Source organism: Lagenorhynchus albirostris, chromosome 3, assembly GCF_949774975.1.
Source record: "Lagenorhynchus albirostris chromosome 3, mLagAlb1.1, whole genome shotgun sequence".
Lineage (NCBI taxonomy): Eukaryota > Metazoa > Chordata > Mammalia > Artiodactyla > Delphinidae > Lagenorhynchus > Lagenorhynchus albirostris.
In genome coordinates, this window is record NC_083097.1 from 164,762,570 (window position 1) to 164,787,080 (window position 24,511).

The 24,511-nt window shown below is 39.5% G+C and overlaps 1 protein-coding gene across 3 annotated transcripts in view; it reads left to right on the plus strand.

Annotated features, from left to right (window-relative positions):
- Window positions 1-1,872: 1,872 nt before the first annotated feature.
- The window catches only part of LOC132517661 (zinc finger protein 699), a 67,824-nt gene continuing 45,185 nt past the window's right edge, over window positions 1,873-24,511 (plus strand). The window contains exons 1-6 of one of the 3 annotated variants that reach the window (XM_060145285.1): window positions 1,873-2,120; window positions 2,202-2,265; window positions 8,086-8,138; window positions 9,027-9,153; window positions 14,225-14,408; window positions 14,764-18,419. In XM_060145285.1, coding sequence (XP_060001268.1) covers window positions 8,091-8,138; window positions 9,027-9,153; window positions 14,225-14,408; window positions 14,764-16,222 — 1,818 coding nt within the window. In that variant the 5' untranslated portion in view covers window positions 1,873-2,120; window positions 2,202-2,265; window positions 8,086-8,090 and the 3' untranslated portion in view covers window positions 16,223-18,419. Of the gene's footprint in view, window positions 2,121-2,201; window positions 2,266-6,173; window positions 8,139-9,026; window positions 9,154-14,224; window positions 14,409-14,763; window positions 18,420-24,511 lie in introns of those variants that run through there. The other 2 variants (XM_060145286.1, XM_060145289.1) reach the window with 2 other exon arrangements.

The window sequence follows — 24,511 nt, forward strand, 5'->3', positions numbered from 1 at the left end:
CCTGTAAGATTTTAGTTCCCAGACCAGGGACTGAATCCTGGCCCTCAGCAGTGAGAGCATGGAGTCCTAACCACTGGATCGCCAGGAAATTCCCAAGTCCAAGGTTTTTAGTTCCACTTCCTGGGTCTCCAGAGCAGATTCGAGTTTGTTCCACTTTGCCTTCAGTGGAGCAAAGGATAAAGTACATGGGCAGTAGGTGAGGGCGTCACTCTCTCCTGTGAAACTTTTACTGAATAGAATGCATTTAGCTAAATCTATAACTTCAAACCATTTACCCATGTTATTTTGAATGTCATCCATTAAGGTGATGATATTTGGTAGGGATGTTATAATGAAGGGAGTAGTCTTGTTTAACCCTCTATAGTCTGTAGGCAGCCTCCATATATTCATACTGGCTCAGGACACGCCAGGGAACTGAAAGGTGACATGGTAGGAATCAGTACCTTCTTTCAGTAAGTCAGCTATGACAGACCGTAATCCTTCAGCGCCTGTCCTTAGCCAGTACTGTGGCATATTGGTCACCCACATGGGTAGGAGAAAGTTAACTGGTTCCCACCAGGTGACACCCACCATAGCAAAAGCTTTAGGCTTGTTTCATGAGGTTGACCAAGGAGGTCCATTCCAATAATGGGAAAAGGGAGCGTCTGGGAGGAACAACCAGGACAGAAGGATCTCTTAGCAAAAGTGGGCCGATTTTAATAGTTAAGCAGGTAATTGCCCTTTTAACTCATTCTCCTCCCAATTCATTCACTTCCTGGGGTGAAGGGGGAGTGCTTCTTGGGGGGAGGTCCTTAAGGAGAGAGATGATGTGTATTTCCTCCTTCAAGAGAGAATCAGCGCCTCTTTTTTTGGCCTTCTCCTTTTGCCCTTTTGGTCTTTTGTTACTTTTTGGATGGTCACTGGCAAAGCAGAGGATAAAGTATCTCAGTTTCTACACAGTATTCCTATTGTGGGACACCGTGCTGCATTTTTTTTCTCCAGTAGAGGGCACCAGACCTTTTTTTCCAGGATCCTCCACTCCATCACTTCTCATCTCCCCAAGAGTTTGGGCTCCTACCTCCTCTCTAGGTGTCCTCCTGGTGAGAAGCTCCCTTAAGCAGGGCCCAACGCCCATCTCGTGGTTTGGAGCATTCTTTTAGTAGGGTAAGCCATCTCCTTTGGGCTCCTAGGGAGGCAGGGATATAAACTTCCTTGACTTTGGTTACTTTAAGCAGTGTTTTAGTTGGGCCAGCCCAAGGATTGGGGACGGGGTCTCAATATCCCTCTGGGGAGCAGCGAGAATGATGCTGTCCTTCACAGCAGATCTGACTGGGTCACAGCAGAGGCGTGCTGGCTGTGGACAAAGATGCCTCCCCTAACTGTGCTTCGGAGACCGGCCTTGGCTTGCCATTTCTGCCTTACTGGCTAGTTAACCTGCTATAGTGGTCCCCAGGGATGAGGACATCGTCTTGTCTCAAAGTGCCCCAAATCACCAGCCTGACTGTGGGACCTCCTCTTGCTACAGTCCCACCCCTCGACCTGATCCCACCCTAAACTCAGCTCTTTGGAATATTCAACTAAGCCACGCCCCTAGGCCTGGTCGCGCCCCATCTCCGCCCCACAGGCCTAGTAAACCAAGCCCCGCCCATAGCCTGGTCCCGCTCCAGGCCCTCTCCAACCCCAAGTCCTAGGTTGACACAGCCCCAAGACCCAGTCGCGTCTCTCCGTGGAAGGAAACTAGTACTTCTCCCCCACTTGCGGCTGGAAGCTGCCACCGCCCCTCCCAACCCAAATTTCCCAGCTCCCGAGGCCCGGCCCCAGACGCTGTGCGTGGCGCAGAAACCGGAAGCAGCCGTGCACTTCTGCGCGTGCGCAAGCCGGCGGCCATGTCCCCTTGCAACCCCGTCTAAATCTGATGTAAATTTTAGCCTCGGTCCGCGTCCTACCTGGTTCAGCCCAGCCCGCCCCAAGTCTGGTGCGCGGGAGGTGGAGAGCTTGGCCTTGGGGTCAGAGGCCAAAAGGCGGCCGCTTGGGCTGTGCCCACCGCTCCACGCTGGGACACCCGCGCCCGGGGCCTCCAGCAGCCGCGGCTGGTACCAAACTCACTGAATCAGGAACTCTGTGAGGGTCCAGCAGTCGGGGTGAGTCTGCTGCAGGCGAGAGTTGGAGAGCCATCCTCGTATTTAATCGGCCTCCAAAATCATCCTCTGCTCTCTTTCCAGAAAGGAAAAGCATCCCTGCCATTCGGGTCACGGGGACGAGAGTCTCAACCTCGTCTCTGCGCAGGTCTGTGGATTTCGGCTTGTTCTGTGAGAATGGGGTGACATTTGCCTAACTCCGTCCCCACCTCTCCCTTCCTGATGCGAGAGAGATTATTTTTAACCTGTGATTTTTTTTTTTCTCTTCCTGTGGGCATCAGTTTGCTACATTATATTCAGCTGCGTAAAAGTGAACTGATTACTTAGTATCTTTTTAACCCCCTTGCCAGTTGCAGCTCTAAATGTTAGTCATTTATCTGTAGATTTTTTTGAATTTCACACCGAAAGTGTGATCATATGTCAGTTTCTGCGTTTTCTTTCTAATTTTGTGTACCTTATATTCTTTTTATTTATTTAGTGCGTTTGCCAGGACTTTCAGTTCAATGTAGAATAGCATTTAAGTTGCATCCTTGTCTTGTTCCTGATCCCAGAGGGAATTATTCTGCCATTTCACCATTAAATAGGATGTTTGCTGTAGGTGTTTGTAAATAATATATATTTTTTCTAATTAAAGCCTATTTCCCTCTAGTCCTAGTGGGTTAAATTATTATCATCAATGCATATTGATAGAGATCAGTCACTATTTTGTATCGAAGGGGATGAGTCATGTGATCTTTTTCTATTAATGTGAATTATATTAATCATTTTAATTATGTTAATCATTTTAACCACACTTCATTCCTAGGAGGAAATGAACTTATTTTGTGATTATTATCTTCATTATTCATTTCTGGACTGTACTAATATTTTAATATTTTGCCCTTGTGTATATGAATGAGATCTTTCATATATTTATGTGCGTGTGTGTGTGTGTGTATACACATATATTTGAGTTTTGAGTACTTTTCTGGTCTTGGAAATACACAGGAAAACAGCACCCCCCCACCCCCCCAAAAAATGGAATTATGAATCCTTTACTTACTTGGTGAACCTGTCTGTAAAACAATCTGCAACTTCTGTTTCCTTTGTAGGTATGTTCTAAACTGCTAATTTTTTTCTTTAATGACTGGATGTAAACAGGTTTTGTGTTTATATTCATTTATTTATTTTATTTTATTTTTTGGTCCTGCAGCATGCGGGATCATAGCTCCCTGACCAGGGATCGAACCCGTGCCCCCTGCGTTGGAAGCGCAGAGTCTTAACCACTGGACTGCCAGGGAAGTCCCTATATTTTTTAATTTTTTAAACATTTTTTTTCACTTTATTATTTTTTTAATTGAAGTATAGTTGATTTACAATGTTGTGTTAATTTCTGCTGTACAGCAAAGTGACTCAGTTATACACATATATACATTCTTTTTTAATATTCTTTTCCATTATGGTTTATCCCAGGATATTGAATATAGTTCCCTGTGCTATACAGTAGGATCTTGTTGTTTATCCATTCTATATGTAATAGTTTGCATCTGCTAACCCCAAACGCCTAGTCTATCCCTCTCCCACCCTTTCTCCCCCTTGGTAAACACAAATCTGTTCTCTATATCTGTGAGTCTGTTTCTGTTTTGTAGTTTGATTTGTGCCATATTTTAGATCCACATATAAGTGATATCATATGGTATTTGTCTTTCTCTTTCTGACTTACTTTACTTAGTATGATAATTTCTAGTTGCATCCATGTTGCTGCAGATAGCATTATTCCCTTCTCTTTTTTATGGCTGAGTAGTATTCCATTGTGTATATGTACCACATCTTCTTTATCCATTCATCTGTTCATGGACATTTAGATTGTTTCTATGTCTTGGCTATTGTGAATAGTGCTGCTTTGAACATAGGGGTGCATGTATCTTTTTGAGTTATAGTTTTCTCTGGGTATATGTCCAGGAGTGGGATTGCTGGGTCATATGTTAATTCTATTTTTAGTTTTTTGAGGAACTCTATACTGTTTTCCATAGTGGCTGCACCAACTTACATTCCCACTAACAGTGTAGGAGGGTTCCCTTTTCTCCACACCCTCTCCAGTGCTTGTTATCTGTAGACTTTTTAATGATGGCCATTCTGACCAGTGTGAGGTGGGGTACCCCATTATAGTTTTGATTTGTATTTCTCTAACAATTAGCATTGTTGAGCATCTTTCCATGTGCCTATTTGCCATCTGTATGTCTTTGGAGAAATGTCTATTCAGGTCTTCTGCCGTTTTTTTTTTTTTTTTTTTTTTGGCTGTGTGGCATGTGATATCTTAGTTCTCCGACCAGGGATCAAATCCGTGCCTCCTGCATTGGAAGTGTGGAGTCTTAACCACTGGACTGCCAGGGAAGTCCTTCTGCCCATTTTTGATGGGGTTGTTTGTTTTTTTGTTGTTGAGTTGTATGAGCTGTTTGTGTATTTTTGAAATTAAGCCTTGCTGGTTGCATTATTTGTAAATATTTTCTCCCATTCCATAGGTTGTCTTTTCGTTTTGTTTATGGTTTCCTTTGCTGTGCAAAAGCTTGTAAGTTTGATTAGGTCCCATTTACTTTTGTTTTTATTTCTGTTGCCTTGGGAGACTGACCTAAGAAAACATTGGTACAATTTATGTTGGAAAATGCTTTGCCTATGATCTCTTCTAGGAGTTTTATGGGGTCACACCTTATGTTTAAGTCTTTAAGCCATTTTCAGTTTGTTTTTGTGTATGGTGAGAGGGTGTGTTCTTTTTTTTTAATTTTTATTGGAGTATAGCTGATTTACAATTTTGTATTAGTTTCAGGTGTACAGCAAAGTGAGTCAGTTTTATATATATATATATATATACTGTTTTTTAGAGTCTTTTCCCATATAGGTCATTACAGAGTACTGAGTAGAGTTGTTGTGCTATACAGTAGGCCCTTATTAGTTATCTATTTTATATATAGTAGTGTGTATATGTCAGTCCCAGTCTCCCACTTTATCCCTCTCCCTCCTTGCCCCCTTGGTAACCATAAGTTTGTTTTATACATCTATGACTCTATTTCTATTTTGTAAATAAGTTCATTTATACCTTTTTTTAGATTCCACGTATAAGCAATATCATATGATATTTGTCTTTCTTGTCTGACTTACTTCACTCAGTATGATAGTCTCTAGGTCCATCCATGTTGCTGCAAATGGCATTATTTCATTCTTTTTTATGGCTGACTAATATTCTATTGTATATAGATATTCTAATATAGATATACTAATATTCTACTGTATATATATATTCTACTGTATATATACATCTTCTTTATCCACTTCTCTGTTGATGGACATTTAGGTTGCTTCCATGTCTTGGCTATTGTAAATAGTGCTGCAGTGAACTTTGGGGTACATGTATCTTTTTGAATTATGGTTTTCTCCAGATATATGCCCAGGAGTGGGACTGCTGGATCATATGGTAGTTCTATATTTAGTCTTTTAAGGAACCTCCGTACTGTTCTCCATAGTGGCTGTACCAATTTACATTCCCACCAACAGTGTAGGAGGTTTCCCTTTCCTCCACCGGCGAGGTTGTGTTCTAATTTCATTGATTTACATGCAGCTGTCCAACTTTCCCAGCTACACTTGCTGAAGAGACTGTCTTTTTCCCATTGTGTATTCTTGTGTCCTTTGTTGAAGATTAATTGACCGTAGGTGTGTGGGTTTATTTCTGGGCTCTCTGTTCTGTTCCATTGATCTGTATGTCTGTTTTTGTGCCAGTACCACACTGTTTTGATTACTGTAGCTTTGTAGTATTGTCTGAAGCCTAGGAGGGTTATGCCTTTCGCTTTGCTCTTTTTCCTCAGGATTGCTTTGGCAATTCTGGGTCTTTTATCGTTCCATATAAATTTTAGGATTATTCTAGTTCTGTAATGTCATGGGTAATTTGATAGGGATGGCATTAAATCTGTAGATTGCTTTGGGTAGTATTGCCATTTAGCTTTATCTGATTCTGTTTAAGTTTTTTAAAATATTGTTAATTTTGTCACATACTCATTTTTTTCCCTAAACCTTTATGCTGTTCTTTTTCTGCCCTTATAAGTCAATGGTTAACCCATTGATACTGATTTTTCTTCTACAGGAATGGATGATATTTGTAAATACAATTAACCCTTGAGCAACATGGGTTTGAAATGCACGCGTCCACTTATATGCAGATTATTTTCAGTACTAAATACTACAATACTACAGGATCAGTGGTTGGTTGAGTCCTTGGGTACTGGGGGCTGACTATGAGTTATACTCAAATTTGCTACTGCTGGAGGGTTGGTGGCCCAACCCCTGCAATTGTTCAAGGGTTAGTTGTATATAAATATATGTACCACACCAGCCATGGATTTCTAGTGTTATCTGAAACAGCTATTTTAATTTCCTGCTTCTACCCTGTCACATAAGTAGTCCTGATTTGCTAAAGATAAATATGTGCGTATCTCCTTATCCCTATAATGTGATGCATCTTTACATAGCATATACCACCACCTGATAATATTTTGTTAATTTAGTGGTCCTCCTTCAAACGATTATAAGACCCAGGCACTTTAGTATTTTTCTGTTTTGTTCAATGCTGTGTCTCCTGTGACTGCACATAGTAGGACAGGGTGAATATTACCGAAATAAATATGAGATGAAGGAGCAGGAGGTCAAGGCCTTAAGGGAAGCATCCCTGCTGAAGACATAGGGCTTAGTCAAGAGAAGGAGCTCAAAGATAAAACACTTGAATAGAATACTTCATTTGTCTACTCTCCATAGTGTGCCCAACAGGGTTCTAGGCCAGACCCTGGTAATGTTAGGGCATAAGGGCCTCACTGACAACTAAATTGTAGGGTATATGTTCAGAAATACACTCATTGGGCATTTAGGCTTTGAAGGTAAATACAGCTGCATACACACAGCTCCTCAGCAGCTTTCTAATTGGGTAGCATTGAGCACATAGTTAAGTGACTCTTTCCAAGATTCTTCAACTATAAACTGGTTTTGATAGGATCTGATTTGCAGAGTTTCTATGAATAATCTTTTTGCAGAGGTGTGGGCATCTCTTTGCCAAGTCATTCTCATATCTTGGTTGCTTAAATGGAGCATGTTAGTAAAGAATGTTACAGTTTGTATTGGCTTTAAAATACATACTTCATCCACGGCAGTGGAAGAAACTGTTGCATTTTCGTTATTTGAAATTTGTGCAGTAGTGCTACAGATATCACTGTGAGAGATGACACACACTGCTAACTTCACTCCGAGTGTTCTTGTTCTGCTGCTGCTGTACCTCCTGTACAATTCCTGCAGAATTGAGTAGGAGAAGTCTTCTCTTGCCACCTGCATGTGGAATTCAGTCAGTTGATGCTCTTTCTCAAAAACCAGGTTTTGGGGACCCTGCAGCCCTTGTGGGAGAGGGTCTAGTAGTCAGGGGCTGAGGAGTAATACATGTTAGCCTGCCAAGCAGTACAGAAATAAATATTGCAAGTGGAACCCCCGGAAGTCTGGCATACAGGTCACACTTTCCTGGATTTGAGATGGTGTGTATATTCTTACTATTGAAGACATTCTCTGATTTTTTTTTTATGTTTTCATTATTATGGTCAAATTGACAGTTAAATTTTTTTAGACTACAGTTAACTTGCTTACAAAATGGGACTCTTAACCTGTTTTTTTTATGATCTACAAGAACCAGAGGACTGTTTTATAGCTCTAGAGGAGATAAGATTGCTCTAACTTCTTCCCCCCTCCCTCTATTTTCTTACAAGATTGATGTGTGTTTGCTTGGGTGTCTTGGGGCTATGCATGTCTGTGTGTGTGTGTGTTTTGAGGGGAGTGATCACTCCTAACAGATATGCTGCAAAATCTACAGTCTTGATTATGGAAATTGTGGGGAGACCCAGATTCTCGTGTCTTCTTTCTCCTGCCTCAGCTCTAACTTCTCAATACTCTGTCTTTCTTCATGAAGGGAACATGGAGGAAGAAAGAACAGCTGCTGAGTTACAGAAAAATATGACACAGGTGAGTAAGAGCTAATAATTCTCCAAAAGAATATTTCAGTTCCACCGGGCCATCGATCTCCTAATTGTTTAGAGCAGGGGTCAGCAACCTGTTCCTGCATTGGGCCACATAGTAAGCATTTTAGGCTTTGAAGGCCATAGAGTTTCTGTTTTACTCAGTTCTGCCATTTTAGTGTGAAAGCAGCCATATACAGTGGATAAACAAATGTTTTATTGTGTTTCAATAAAACTTTACTTACATAAATAGATGATAGGCTGAATTTAGCTCATGTTGTGTAATTTACAGCCCCTGGCCTTGAGTGCAAGAAAATGTGGCCGGCTGTGGGCCTGGGTTGAATGTTGTGCTTCTTGCAGACTCCTGGGCCCCAGGTTTGTGGGGAAAGAAAAAAAAGAAAAAGAAAAGCTCTCTGTCCCTCAGTGTGTTTTTATTCATTAAAACCTCATCCAGATTTGACCCAGTGTTTCGCGTTGTGCTGGTTGCTGTGGTGGGATATAAGGAAGCAGTGAAATTGTTTCTGTAACAAGGAATTTTTGCTGGTTTCAATGTAGAAATTATTATTTCATTTCTAGAGCATTTCATTTCTGCTAGATCCTCTGGATGTTCTGGATTATTGTAAGACTGGAATTGGTCACCATCAAACTGTGGAAAGATAAATTTATTGTTTCAAAAGTGTTGTTAAATCTGTGAGAAAATTTGATCAGTCAGGATGCTTATGTAGAACGAAGAAGATCTGATGACTGAATCCTAGGGTAGATGTTGGGAGAATAGAATCTTCTGAACTTCCTATGAATTGATTCTCAGTTCCTCAGTATTTCCAGCCTCATTCATCCTCCTGCACACATTGGGGGAGTTGGCACTTTTCTGAACAAAATATGTGGAATGTTTTAGGAACCAGTGGTCTTTGAGGATGTGGCTGTGGACTTTACCCAGGAGGAGTGGGCTTTGCTAGATCTCGCTCAGAGAAACCTCTACAGAGATGTGATGCTGGAAAACTTCCGGAACCTGGCCTCTTTAGGTAAGGGTGGCAACATTCCTTCATTTAGTCGTTTAGAAAACAGTTTTATCTTACTAATTGACTTTGTTCTAGGATTTGGGTGGAGGAATTGGAATAAATTGGTAAATAAGACAGACATGGTCACTGACCCCAAGGAACTTACAGTCTAGTGGCTTCACCATGAAAATAAACAATAACAATGCATATTGTTGAAATATTCTACCAGTATAAAACAGCAACAGAAAAAGAATCAGTGGAAATCTCCTTATCCATTCTGACACTGGCACTGAATGCAGACTTTTCATTTCATCCAGTGTTATAAAGATGCTGTTGGTCTTATTTTTCTTCATTCAGTCATTCTTTCATTCATTAAGCATTTTTTTGAGGGTGAACTCTATATCAAACCCTTTTGAATGTATACTATAAAAAACAAGATGTGACTGTATTCAAAATGCTTAGGTGTAATGGGCAAGAAGATAAATATGAAATTAAGATTAAAAAAGAAAGAAAATAAACGTGTATTGAACTGACTTTCTCTTTTTCTTGTGGTTGGAAGCCTCAAGGCTTATTAAGTGTAGAAATTGTGGGCACAGACTTCGGGGGTCACTTTGGGGCACAGGGAGAAAATTGGTGGTTTGGGACCTTTTGAGAATTTTACAGCTGTTAGTGCCCTGTACCCAGAGACCACCAGTTAAGCAAGTTGGGTTTATTACTTTGAGCAGTGAGGGAGAACACATGCCATGGGGAGCCATGGCATGTCTCAGAAAGAAGATGTTAGAAAGTAAATATTATAGGATTTGTGTACTTAGGTTGAATGACTTGGGGGTAGGTCTGTGGAAGCAGGCTGTATTGGTTTCCTAGGCCTTCCATAACAAAGCACCACAAACTGGGTGGCCAAGAACAACAGAATCTTATTCTTTTAAATTTCTGGAGGTTGGAAGTCTGAAATCAGGGTGTCATGACGCTTCCGAAGGCTCAGGAAAAATCTCTCCTTGTCCCCTTCCTAGCTGTTGGTGGTTGCCAGCAATCCTTGGCTTGCAGCTGCATCACTCTGATCTCTGCCTCCATCTTCACATGGCCTTCGTCCTCTGTCTCTAAGTCTTTCTGTCCTTGTAAGGATGCCAGTCATTGCATTTAGGGCCTACCCTAATCCAGTATAACTTACCTTAACTTGATTATATCTGCAAAGGCCCTATTTCCAAATAAAGTAACATTCTGAAATTCTGGGAGGACAGGGATTTTTTTCTCAGTACACTTTATTTTTCTTAGAGCAGTTTATAGGTTCACAGCAAAATTGAGTAACAGGTACAGATAGATATTCCCCATATACCCCCTGTCCCCATACACTCACAGCCTTCCTACCAGAGTGGTATATTTGTAACAGTTGATGAACCTACACTGACACATCATTATCACCTTAAGTCCAGAGTTTATATTAGTGTTCACTTTTGGTGTTGTACATTTTAAGGTTTGGACAAATATATAATGACATATCCACCATTATATTATCATAAAGTAGCTTCACTACCCTTAAAAATTCTGTATCCCCTTCACCCCAATTTATCTCTCCTTCCCCACAACTCCTGGCAACAACTGATCTTTTTACTGTCTCCATAGTTTTGCCTTTTCCAGAATGTCAAGTAGTTGGAATCACACAGTATATATATATATAACCTCTTCAGACTGGCTTCTTTCACTTAGTAATATGCATTTAAGGTTTTTCCACCTCTTTTCATGGCTGGATAGCTCATTTCTTTTTAGTGCTGATTAATATTTTATTGTCTGGATGTACCACAGCCTGTTTATCCATTCACCCACTGAAGAACATTTTGATTGCTTCCAAGTTTTGGCAATTATGAATAAAGCTGCTCTAAACATCCACATGCAGGTTTTTGTGTAGACATGTTGTTAACTCCTTTGGGTAAATTCTAGGGAGTGCAATTGCCTGTCTGTATGGTTAAGAGTATGTTTGGTTTTGTAAGAAACTGCCAAACTGTATTCCAAAGTGACTGTACCATTTTGCATTCCCACCAGCTCCACATTCTCAAAATTCTTTGTTGTCAGTGTTCCGGATTTTGGCCATTCTTATAGGTGTATAGTGGTATCTCATTGTTTTGATTTGCATCTTCCTGATGACATATGATGTGGAACATCTTTTCATATGCTTATTTGCCATCTGTGTATCTTCCTTGATGAGGTGTCTGTTAAGGTTTTTGGCCCATTTTTTAAATCGGGTTGTTTATTTTCTTTATTTTTGAGTTTTAAGAATTCTGTGTATATTTTGGATAACACTTCTTTATCAGATATGTCTTTTTCAGATAATTTCTTCCAGTCTGTGGCTTTTTATTCTCTTGGCAGTTTTTTCTCAGAGCAAAAGTTTTTAATTTTAATGAAGTCCAACTTGTCAATTCTTTCTCTCATGAATTGTGTCTTTCAGGTCATTATCTGTTGACCTTAAAAATAAGATAGTTATTTTACCAACAAAAATGGTTTATTTGGGCATAGCAGAGGAATTGCAATTTAGGACAAGAAAGCTATAACAAAAGCCATAGGCAAGTCCAAAAAACAAGGGAGAAGAACATAATTTTATAGAGAAAAAGGAGGAATTTGGGAGAGGTTGTTTTGGATGAAAGTCTATTGGAGAAAAATGAGAATTCAGGGTGATGATGGTTTCATATTGGCTTAGTTGCTGGGGTAGTTGATTTCTTATAGGGGAAGCAATGTACATCTTTTCCTGTCAGGATTATAACTGGTGATTCTTGATGATTCTTTTTTTTTTTTTTTTTTTTTTTTGTGGTACACGGGCCTCTCACTGTTGTGGCCTCTCCTGTTGCGGAGCACAGGCTCCGGACGCGCAGGCTCAGCAGCCATGGCTCACGGGCATAGCCGCTCCACAGCATGTGGGATCTTCCCAGACCGGGGCACGAACCCGTGTCCCCTGCATTGGCAGGTGGACTCTCAACCACTGCGCCACCAGGGAAGCCCTGATGATTCTTTTGTTGGAGTCTGTAATCGACAATTCTTCCTGTAATTTGTTTTTTTATAAATTTATTTATTTTTGGCTGCATTGAGTCTTTCTTGCTGCACGTGGGCTTTCTCTAGTTGCAGTGAGTGGGGACTACTCTTCGTTGCAGTGCACGGGCTTCTCATTTTGGTGGCTTCTTGTTGTGGAGCATGGGCTCTAGGCACATGGACTTCAGTAGTTGTGGCACGTGGGCTCAGTAGTTGTGGTTTGTGGGCTCTAGAGCACAGGCTTAGTAGTTGTGGCACACGGACTTAGTTGCTCCGTGGCAAGTGGGATCTTCCTGGACCAGGGCTCGAACTGGTGACCCCTGCATTGGCAGGCGGATTCTTAACCACTGCGCCACCAGGGAAGCCCTCTTCCTATAATTGATGTCCTGTGGAACTGCATGAAAGCTTCTCCTTCCAGCCTCTCAACTCCATTTTAGTGACGTTTCCCCTGATTAATTTTCACCTATCTAACAAGTCATCGCCAAATCTTAGGTCACCTACATTTTTTCCTATGTTATCTTCTAAGAGTTCTATAGTTTTATGTTTTACATTTAGATCTGTGATCTGTTTTGAACTAAGTTTTTACTCCCTATTGATGGGGCCCCAACTTTTCCTGAAGCTTTGGATGCCTCCCCCTGTATTTTGAGTTAATTTTTGCAAGAGTGTAAGGTCAAGATTCTTTTTTTTTTTAATGTATGTTGATGTCTAGTAGTTATTTTAGCACTGTTTGTTGGAAAGACTATATTTTTCTCCATTGTATTGCCTTTGCACCTTTGTCAAAGATAAGTTGACTATATGTATGACTATATTTATATTGACTTATTTATGGACTGTATTCTGTTCCATTGATCTGTTTGGACATGAATTTTTTTTATATTATGCTGTCATTTATTTATTTATTTTTATTGGAGTAGAATTGCTTTACAATGTTGTGTTAGTTTCTGCTGTACAGCAAAGTGAGTCAGTTATACGTATACATATTTCCACTCTTTTTTAGATTTCCTTCCTATTTAGGTCACCACAGATCATTGAGTAGAGTTCCCTGTGCTGTACAGTAGGTTCTCATTAGTTGTCTGTTTTATACATAGTAATGTATATATGGACATGAATTTTTTAGGGACACCATTCAACCCAGTCCCTAGGTGTTCACTTTAGATTGGATGCTGACAGAAATCTGGATGCAGGGGAAATTCTATTAGTATTTTGTGGATGGCACAGTGACACTTTTTGTCTGTCCCTAGGCTAAATTATGAAGTAGCCTTATTTTGTTTCATCTTATCATGGTCTCAGAGTAACCTTGTCTGAGATTGGTATTCTGAGATTATTTATCTTCAACAGGAGAACAGTATGTCTGTCCTGCCTGTGAATATTGGACCAGTTTCTAATAATACTGAGGTTTAGGTGTGAATGTCAGATCAGTTCTAGACATCACACCACCCCGTCCCACCTTAAAAAAAAAAATTCAACATTTTGTTGCAATTAAGCTCCTACTTGCTTTAGAGTAACAGAAGAGCAACGTTTTTGCCCTGTCTCATGGAAATGTTTATGGTTCCTCATTGTTTTCCCTCATGATATACCTTTCCACATGAACAGGGTATCCACTACACACACCCTATCTGATCTCCCAGTGGAAACAAGAGGAGGACCTGGAGATAGCAGAGAGAGGACCCACCCAGGGGAAGCATCAGGAAGGCAAGGATCCTTGGGAGAAACTGACTTGGTTGGGGGATATTACATTTGGAAAAATCAAATAAAAGCAAAGTGAAACTTTGCCATGTCTGAGGAAGCTGATCTTCCACAGATACCTTCGATTACTATTTTGACTTTTCATCAGTCCTTGTTCTTGGGAAAGCCCATATTTCCTCTTTGTAATGTAGTATTCGGTCATGTGCATTTTACCCAGTTCCTTTTTGTTTTGCTCCCCTAGCAATACCCTATTTATGTTACCATCAGTCTCAATCTTTGTGGGATTATTTCTTAATTGCTTTGCCATTTTGACCCTGTGCTTATTGGGAAAGTCCTGAACCAGCCACACTGCCAAAAGTCCTTCTTTCATGATGCCTTTACTTTTTTGTTTCAGGTTTTCAGACTCAACTTAAAACTAATGAATTAGTCGCCGCACAAGATATTTATGGAGAAAAAATATCCAGTGAACAGAATGTAGTAAGATTCAAAAGGAGTGCTTCCTCGTTGTCCATTTTACACAAAAGCTGGGAATACCATGGTTTTGATTATCAGAACAAAAACCATGAGAGACATTTGAGGTGAGTGCTATTCATATAAGAGAGAGTAGTGTCTCAGGAGAGAATCTTAAAATGTCACGAAATTAAAAAAACATGTATATAAAACTTGGTCAAAAATTGTGATTTCATATGGAATTTTCATAAGATATTTTTTCCACAAATGAGATTGAGCTCTTCCATGTTTGACACATAATTCATTTGTAAGCAACCATCAGAAAAACCCCATAAGCCAAAAACTCAGTGATAATATTGGCTATCGTAGAGCCCTCTGTGAGAACTTTCAGCTTATCATTGGACAGGGAAGGAAACAGATGTAGTCACTGAAAATGGTAAAAATTTACTTGCTGCTAATAATGTGATTTTTATTTTTTAAAAGAAGTCACATGGTGGAGAACATCTATGAACATAACGAAGAAAATCAGTGTAGACAAACCTTCAGCCATATCTCAAATCTTAATATACTCAAGAGAACTATTGAAGTAAAAGCCTTTGAATGCCAAGAGTGTAAAAAGGCCTTCACAGATCATTTATCCCTTAAGAATCACATAAGGTCTCACACTGGAAGCAAACCCTATCAGTGTAAGGAATGTGGGAAAGCTTTCCATTTTTTTGCTTGTTTTAAGAAGCATATGAAAACTCCCACTGAAGAGAAACCCTATGAATGTAAGGAATGTACCAAAGCCTTCAGTTGTTCTTCATTCTTTAGGGCGCATATGAAGATTCACACAGGAAAGACAAACTATGAATGCAAGGAATGTGGGAAAACCTTTAGCTGTTCTTCATCCCTTACAGAGCACAAAAGAATTCACAGTGGAGATAAGCCTTATGAATGTAAGGAGTGTGGGAAAGCCTTTAGTTGTTCCTCCTCACTCTCCAAACACAAAAGAATTCACAGTGGAGATAAGCCATATGAGTGTAAGGAGTGTGGGAAGGCCTTCAGTTCCTCTTCTCACCTTATAATACATATAAGAATCCATACTGGAGAGAAGCCTTATGAATGTAAAGAGTGTGGGAAAGCCTTCAGTGAGTCCTCAAAGCTCACCGTACATGTCAGAACACATACGGGAGAGAAACCCTATAAATGTAAGGAATGCGGGAAAGCCTACAATTGTCCATCCTCCTTAAGTATCCATATGAGAAAACACACTGGGGAGAAACCCTATGAATGTCTGGAATGTGGAAAAGCCTTCTATCTTCCCACTTCCCTGAATACACATGTGAAAAATCAAAGTAGAGAGAAACCCTACGAATGTAAGGAATGTGGAAAAGCCTTCAGTTGTCCCTCGTCCTTTAGAGCACATGTGAGAGATCACACTGGAAAGGTGCAGTACGAATGTAAGGAATGTGGGAAGGCCTTTAGTCGTTCCTCATCCCTCACCGAACACTTAAGAACTCACAGTGGAGAGAAGCCTTATGAATGTAAGGAATGTGGGAAAGCCTTTATTAGTTCCTCCCACCTTACGGTACATACAAGAACTCACACTGGAGAGAAACCTTATGAATGTAAGAAATGTGGAAAAGCCTTCATTTACCCCTCAGCCCTTAGGATCCACATGAGAACGCACACTGGGGAGAAACCCTATGAATGTAAGGAGTGTGGGAAAGCCTTTCGCCATTCTTCATACCTTACTGTCCACACAAGGATGCACACTGGAGAGAAACCCTTTGAATGTCTGGAATGTGGGAAAGCATTCAGTTGTCCTTCATCCTTTCGAAGACACGTAAGAAGCCACACTGGTGAGAAGCCCTATGAATGTAAGGAGTGTGGGAAAGCCTTTGTTTGTCCCGCTTACTTTCGAAGACATTTGAAAACTCACACTAGAGGAAACATATAAAGTAAGGAATAAGGAAATGTCTGCAAGGCTTTTTCAGATCTTAGCACGCAAGGTCTCACACTGTGGAGACACCCTGTGAATGTAAGAAATTGTCGCTCATCGTTTTGAAGACTTGAGAACTCACAACTAAGAGGAACCCTGTGTATGTAAATCATGTGGTAACACCTTCATGAACGTCACTTACTGTGTTCTAAGAAAATTCATACTAGAAGCAAAGATTGGTGCCTCATCCTTAAAGTGGACTACTGCTGGCTTGTTGATTTCCAGTTTTAATTTTCTGATGAATGTTTAAGGTGATAAATTTCCCCTAATACCTTTCAGCTGTAGCTGCATATGTTTTATGAGGTGCTTTTGTTTTGGTTTGGATGTAAATGTTATTTCCATTACAGAGTTTTTTGGACCCATCGGGGAGTTGAAGTGTATTTTTTTGTATGCAGGCATGAGTGGTCTTTTTTTATTATTATTATTAGTTTCTAATTTACTCTCATTGTTCTCGAAGTATGCAGTCATTGTGGTTATCAACACTTCGGTATTTGTAATTTCTTTTGTAAATGGTAATTTCATTTTGATCTAGTATGGCAGAAACTGGAAATTGCCTACCCAATATTCCCCCACCCCCCCCTTTTTTTTTTTTTTGGCAGTACGCGGGCCTCTCACTGTTGTGGCCTCTCCCATTGCAGAGCACAGGCTCTGGACACGCAGGCCCAGCAGCCATGGCTCACGGGCCCAGCCACTGCGCGACATGTGGGATCTTCCTGGACCGGGGCACGAACCCATGTCCCCTGCATCGGCAGGTGGACTCTCAACCACTGCACCACCAGGGAAGCCCTACTTGTCCTTTTTTAATGTATGTGTATCTCTGTCTATATCTAGTTACATACATATACGTAAAATATGTTATAATACACGTAAATTATGTGTATTTTATATATGTGTGTGTGTGTGTATTGCAGATAACTTTTCCCAGTCTCTGACATGTCTTCATGCTTTTCATTTTTGTAAACTATAAAGGGAATTTATTGGTTTGATTACTGAAAAATCCTTGAGTATAAGTAACTTCAGAGGTGGCTGGGTCCTGGAGCTAAAAAGATGTTATCTGGATGAGTTCTGTTTCCATGTCTTGTCTGTGCATCATTCTGCATTAGCTATTCTTCCTTGTGGGCTCTTTTTCTTCACAGTGGCCCTCAGAAGATCCAAGCTGCTTTCTTTCTGGGTTGAAGTCTCAGGGAGAAGAGAGTGATTGTCTTTCTGAACAATTCCAATATGATTATTACAGTTAAATCTGATTGGCTCACTTGCCAACTGTTATCGAATCACTGTGGCCAGAGGAATATAATTCTCTGGTTTGTTTAGGACTGGCTCCCATACTCATCCAGAAAAAGAGAGTGGAGTCAGTCCTAACTGAATCATAGGGTCCTGGCAATTGTGATGTATATGGCGAAGGGAAGGAGGCAGCAGGGGCAGGTAGGGTGTAGAAATAGAGGCAATAATAACATCAGCTAGCACAATATGCTCATTCTGGTCTTAGCAATGGTAGGGAACTATGAAGTCTGGGAACTCTCAGCCAAGGCTAAGTAGTTCTAGAAATCCTTTCAGAAAGGTTTGATTCCATCTGTTACCATCTCTTTAGATTGCTAAGATGGTTTCTCAATCTTTACTTGGCTTTTCAGTATTTTTGGATATCCGGTAGCAAGAGCCTTCCAACTTTTTTATTCATCAGGATTGTCTTCCTTCTCTGTTCCTGATTTGATTCTATATTAATTTTAGATCTTACCAATTTTCACAAATCTTCTGGGACTTTGCTTGGGATTGCATTGACTTTAGAGAATAACCTGAATAAAATTGACATCTTTACAATACTGAGTCTTCTAATTGATGAACATAGTATAATTATCCATTTATCTAGGTCGTCTTTAATTCCTCTTAACAGTGTTTTGTAGTTTTAATTGTAGAGGTCTTGAAGTAACTTTAATTTATTTCTAGGTATGAGATATGTTTTCCTTTGTAAATATTTTTATTTATTTTTCGATTTTGGGGGCTAGCACATAGGATTGCAATTTCTTTTTGTACATTGATCTTTTATCCATGATATTTATAAATTCAATTATTTATTCAAATAGTTTATGAATTATTTTGGATTTTCTGTGTATACAATCCTGTCAGTGCCAATAAAAGAAAGTCTTACTTGATTTCTAAACTTTACCTTTTATTTTTCTTGCCTCATTGCTTTATAGTGATAAATAGAAATGGTAAAAATGAACATCTTTGCCCTGTTCCTGATGTTAGAGGAAAGTATTCTATATTTTACCATTAAGTATAATAATAGTTGTAAGTTTTTCATAGATAACTTTTTTAAATGAAAGGAATTCTATTCCTCGATTATCAAAAGAGTTTTTTTAATCATCAATGATATTGAATTTTATCTAGTGCCTTTTCTGTCTATGTCAGAGTCTTTAAAAACTCCTTTGGTCTCAATGTGGTGAATTACTACATTCCTTGATTTTCAAATGGTAAAACAAGATGTATTCCTGGAATAAACTATACTTGGAAATGGTATATATATTAGCTTATTAGCCTTTTCATTTTGCTAGATTCAAAATGCTATTTAAAAAAAATTATTTCTGTGTCTGTGTTAATGAGGCTTGTCTTGTAATTTCTTTTATGTTAATATACTTGTATGCTTTGTATCAGGTTTACACTGCTTCATAAAAGAAGTTGGAAATTGTTTTGAAAAACTTTATATGAAATTTAAACTATCTATTATCTATTTTTTATGTGTTTGGAAAAATTCACCTGGGAATCTAGTTTTGGGTTTTCTTCATAGGAAGCTTTTGTAAGATAGTTTCACTCATGAATTACACCAAACATAAATAGACAAAAGGTTATTTAATTTTTTTATTTGTTTTTGTGTTAGTTTTGCTAAATTGTATCTGTCCATTCCATAACTTTCCAAATTTGTTGGCATAAAGTTATTCATAATATCCTATAATTTCTTTTTAATGTCTGAAAGCTGTAATTATATCCCCTTTTTCATTCCTGATCTTGGTAGTTTATGTGGTCCCTTTCTTTTTCTTCATCTTGGTAGGGATTTTGATATGTTAATTATTTTTGAAGAACCAACTCTCAGTTTATTATGCTTCTAATTCTTTAATTTTTGGTCTTATTCCTTCTACTGAATTTGGGTTTAATTTTCTCTTATTTCCCTAGCTATTTGTGATAGTCACTTGTATCAGTGCCTGCCTTCTACTGTGTCCAATTTGCTTATATAACCATCCAATCAGAATATTCTACTATTAGCATTATCAGTTGAAATGAATTTGAGATATATGCAGAGGATCACCTTTATGTGCCTGTTATCATAAGGCCGTATGGTTTCCTTGTTGGAATGGAAAGAAAACTGGACTGGAATCAAGGCACCTGATTTCTAGTCTTCACTTCTCAACTTTACCTCTGTGACCTTTGAAAAAAGTCATTTAAGCTTTCTGGTCCTTAGTTTGTGTGTGTGTGTGTGTGTGTGTGTGTGTGTTAAAGTCTTTATTATGTAATAATTACAAGTTCATATTTTTGTAAAAAAAAAAGTATATGGAAGTCCCATGTATTCATCACCCAGTTTCCTCCAGTGGAAATCCACAGAACTTATTCAGATTTCACCAATTTTAAATATGTGTGTGTGTGTGTGTGTGTGTGTGTGTTTGCAGTTTTAGCACTTGTGTAGATTAATGGAACAACTAACCTGTTTTACCCTTATAAATGACATCCATAGCTCCTCAGTAGTTAAAGTAAAATTTATGACTAGTCCTGGATTCCTTCTTTTAAAGTGACTGACACTTCATAATGACTCAAACATTTGTTGAATAAATACATTTACCTGTGCTTTCTGCTAATAAGGTATATAGGACACAGTGTTCTGATCAGATCTATCTTGCAATTCATCATACACATTGTTTTATGAAATATGATAAGATGTGGCACATATATACAATGGAATATTACTCAGCCATAAAAAGAAACGAAATTGAGCTATTTGTAATGAGGTGGATAGACCTAGAGTCTGTCATACACAGTGAAGTAAGTCAGAAAGAAAAAGACAAACACCGTATGCTAACACATATGTATGGAATTTAAGAAAAAAGGGATGTCATGAAGAACCTAGGGGTAAGGCAGGAATGGAGACGCAGACCTCCTAGAGAACGGACTTGGGGCTATGGGGAGGGGGAAGGGTGAGCAGTGACGGGGCGAGGGGGAGTCATGGACATGTACACACTAACAAACATAGTAAGGTGGGTGGCTAGTGGGAAGCAGCCGCATGGCACAGGGATATTGGCTCGGTGCTTTGTGACAGCCTGGAGGGGTAGGATGGGGAGGGTGGGAGGGAGGGAGACGCAAGAGGGAAGAGATGTGGGAGCATATGTGTATGTATAACTGATTCACTTTGTTGTAGGGCAGAAACTAACACACCATTGTAAAGCAATTATACCCCAATAAAGATGTTAAAAAAAAAAAAAAATTCTAAACCCAGCACCTCCCTCTGTGAGGCCAGATTATCCAGAGAAGCTCTAAATTACCTGCTTTTCTGTTACCTTTCTCAATCATAAAATATATTTTAAGGCTAATATATTTTTTAAAAATCTGGAAGGTGTTAAAAAATAGACAAGGGACAAGAAACAGTTTTTGTGTTTAGTCTAGGACAGATATATTATCAACACTAGCCATAAATTAATCAAAGCCATTCAGTAGCATCAAAGGTGCACATAGGAAGTGCTACTGCCGTGGCTGCGGTGGGACCACATCCTTTCTGTGGGATCAGAAACACTTCCTTTTCTGTCCCAAGTTTTTAGACCATGGAGGAGTTTAGAAGACAGATTTAGAGAGGGCTTTGAAGAGAAGGGACTTATTTGGTTTTATGATATCATAAAAGTAAGAGAAAATAATATTTAACATTTCATGAGTTTCACTCTGTATCATTCACTATCTTAATATTTAAGATATTTCTATATATTAACGTATTTGATCATCACAAAAGCCTTATGAGGCAGATACTTATTATCCACCTAACACACCATAGTGAAATGGCAGAAATGAGCTCAAATAATTGGCCAGCGTTGTATATTTAGTACATAGGGGAACTATGCCTGAATCCAGAAACCATGGTTTTTATTACTATACTATACTGCCTCCAGAGATCAAAGAATTCTGAAGAACCAGTTAGGACAATCAGGCTTGTGTGTGGTTGGACAGGGAACTATTAGGGCAAGCTGTGGCTGAGAGCATTTTCATATAACCTTCACTTAGCATCTTCTGGGCAAGCACCAGATATCTTTTCAACCATCCACAGCATATGGGCTCCTTATATTATGGAAAGAGTGTGATTACAAGGGAAGGAAAGAATCCAGTCAATAAAGTATGAGACCAACATTGCTTTATCTTTGCGTGAAAACATATGGCTTGTTGTTAGCATTACATAAATATTATTAGTTTGATTCAACTGAACTAGTTAAGGTTTATTGAGCTCTGTGTCAGGCACTGTTTGAAGGACTTTACAGCTCTAATGCATTTTCTCTTCACACACACACACACACAAAACACTCTGAGATAGATTCTGTCATTATCCACATTTCACAGATGGGGAAATTGAGGCAGAGAAACTAAGGAGTTTGCCCAAGGTCACACAACTGGCAGCTAAAATCCGCCTGGCCTCAGAATTCACACGTGTAACCACCATGTGTTACTACAGTTGACCCTTGAACAATGCTGCAGTTAGGGGCACCAACATGGAGCAGTAGAAAATCCATGTATTACTACAGTTGACCCTTCATGTAAGTGATTCTGTATTCGCAGATTCAACCAACCGATCACATAGTACTATGGTCTGTGTGTAAGTGGACCTGCACAGTTCAAACCCGTGTTCAAGGGTCAACTGTACTCAAAAGAGGAATTCGTGGGAATAGTATTTTTTCTGTTGCACAGCAACAAACACTGACAGTCTTTAGGTCCATTTTCTAATTCAAAGTACACTTCCAAATAGTAATAACTTCATATACTTAACATTTGTTAAACATTTACCACGTGCCACACACTCACGAATCATCTTTTTATTATTTAAGAAATGAATTGCAAGATTTAATTTTATGTATTGATTATGCTTCTGATTTGAAGATGAACGTCTGCCTGCAGTAATCCTTGTATTTTTGTTCTGTCTTGTTTTCACTTAATACATTAAAAAAATATATTGGGCACTTTCCTGGTGGCGCAGTGGTTAAGAATCCTATTAATGCAGGGGACACGGGTTTGAGCCCTGGTCCGGGAAGATCCCACAAGCTGCAGAGCAACTAAGCCTGTGCACCACAACTACTGAGCCTGCGCTCTAGAGTCCGCGAGCCACAGCTACTGAGCCCGCATGCCACAACTACTGAAGCCTGCGCTCCTAGAGCCCATGCTCCGCAACAAAAAGAAGCCCCTGCTCACTGCAACTAGAGAAAGCCCGCGCCCAGCAATGAAGACCGAACACAGCCATAAATAAATAAATAAATTTTATTTATTTTTTTTTTAAAAATTGAAGTTAGTTGCCATACGATATTAGGTTACTTTCAGGTGTGCAACATAGTGATTTGACAATCAAACCCATTATGAAATGATCACCATGATAAGTCTAGTAATCATCTGTCACCACAAAAATTATTAGTGTTATTGACTATATTCCTTATGCTGTATATTACATCCCTTTGACTTATTTTGTACCTGGAAATTTGTACCTCTTAATCCTCTTCACATTTTTTGCTCTTTTCCCCACCACCCTCCCCTCTGGCAACCACCAGTTTGCTCTCTGTATCTAAAGGTCTGTTTCTGTTTTGTTTGTTCATTTGTTTTTTAGATTCCACATATGAGATCGTACAGTATTTGTTTTTCTGTTTCTGGCTTATTTCGCTTAGCATAATACCCTCAAGGTCCATCCTTGTTGTTTCAAATGACATGACTTCATCCAAATCTCCACAACTTTTGATAATTGAATGACGTGTGTCTTATAAAAGGAAAATAATATGTTCATAGAAAGCCCATGCCATAAAAACACCCAAGCCCCACTGTATCTTTTCTCTAGTCTGATGGGATATTGCTGGAAGGATGAAAGTACAGGCAGAAAAGTACCCAGACGGGGCTTCCCTGGTGGCACAGTGGTTAAGAATCCTCCTGCCAATTCAGGGTACACGGGTTCGAGCCCTGGTCCGGGAAGATCCCACATCCTGCGGAGCAACTAAGCCCGTGCGCCACAACTACTGAGCCTGTGCTCTAGAGCCCACGAGCCACAACTTCTGAGCCCATGTGCCACAACTGCTGAAGCCTGCGTGCCTAGAGCTTGTGCTACACAGCAAGAGAAGCCACCACAATGAGAAGGCTGTGCACCGCAACAAAGAGTAGCCACCCCCGCTTGCTGCAACTAGAGAAAGCCCGCGCCCAGCAAAGAAGACCCAGTGCAACCAAAAATAAACACATAAACAAACAAATAAATAAAATAAAAGTACCCAGTGGGTGGAAAGAGTATTGTCTACTCTGCATTTATGTGAACTAAGGGTCTATTTAATTTTTTTTAACAGAGTTTTGTTTGTTTTTGTTGCCTACTCTGTGCCAAAGAAGTATAGGCTCTGAGGAATCAGAAATGAATGAGACTCAGTCTATTTCCCTCCAAACACTCAGTATCTACTTGGATAAGGACAAAATAAAATATCTCCTCAGATCCAGAGATATTCATACTTTAGATGACAATTTATTTTAATCAAATAGTATGAAGCTAGCCTGTTAATAGTATCTGAAATTTATTGTGCCCTGTGTACATTCATTACATATGTAATTAAATATGTAGTTTCCACTATACTGTTTAATTCTTACAACAAAGCAGTTGTATCAACTAGGGATTGACTCAGATGACAACACTGAGTTTCAGAGATACAAAGAGCTTGCCCCACGTCACTCAAGATAATAAATACAGGAGACAAAATTAAATTATCAGTCTCTGATGCCCATACACTAAATATCTTCACTTTGTTTCCATGCACTTCATAAAGTACAACAGAAGTACTTCAGAAGTACGGTGGTCTTAACTAAAAGCACAGCTAAGAAATATCTTTTAACTGATTTCTGTTTCCTAACTAAGAATGGAACCCAACACTCTGCCTTTATGTCTCCTTTAGAGATTGAGAAGGACTAAAGCACAAGAATAAAGGAGGACATGGACAGCTGAAGCAAAATCTAGGGGCAGGAGCAAGAGAGACATCTGTGCTACATTACAATCTGCTG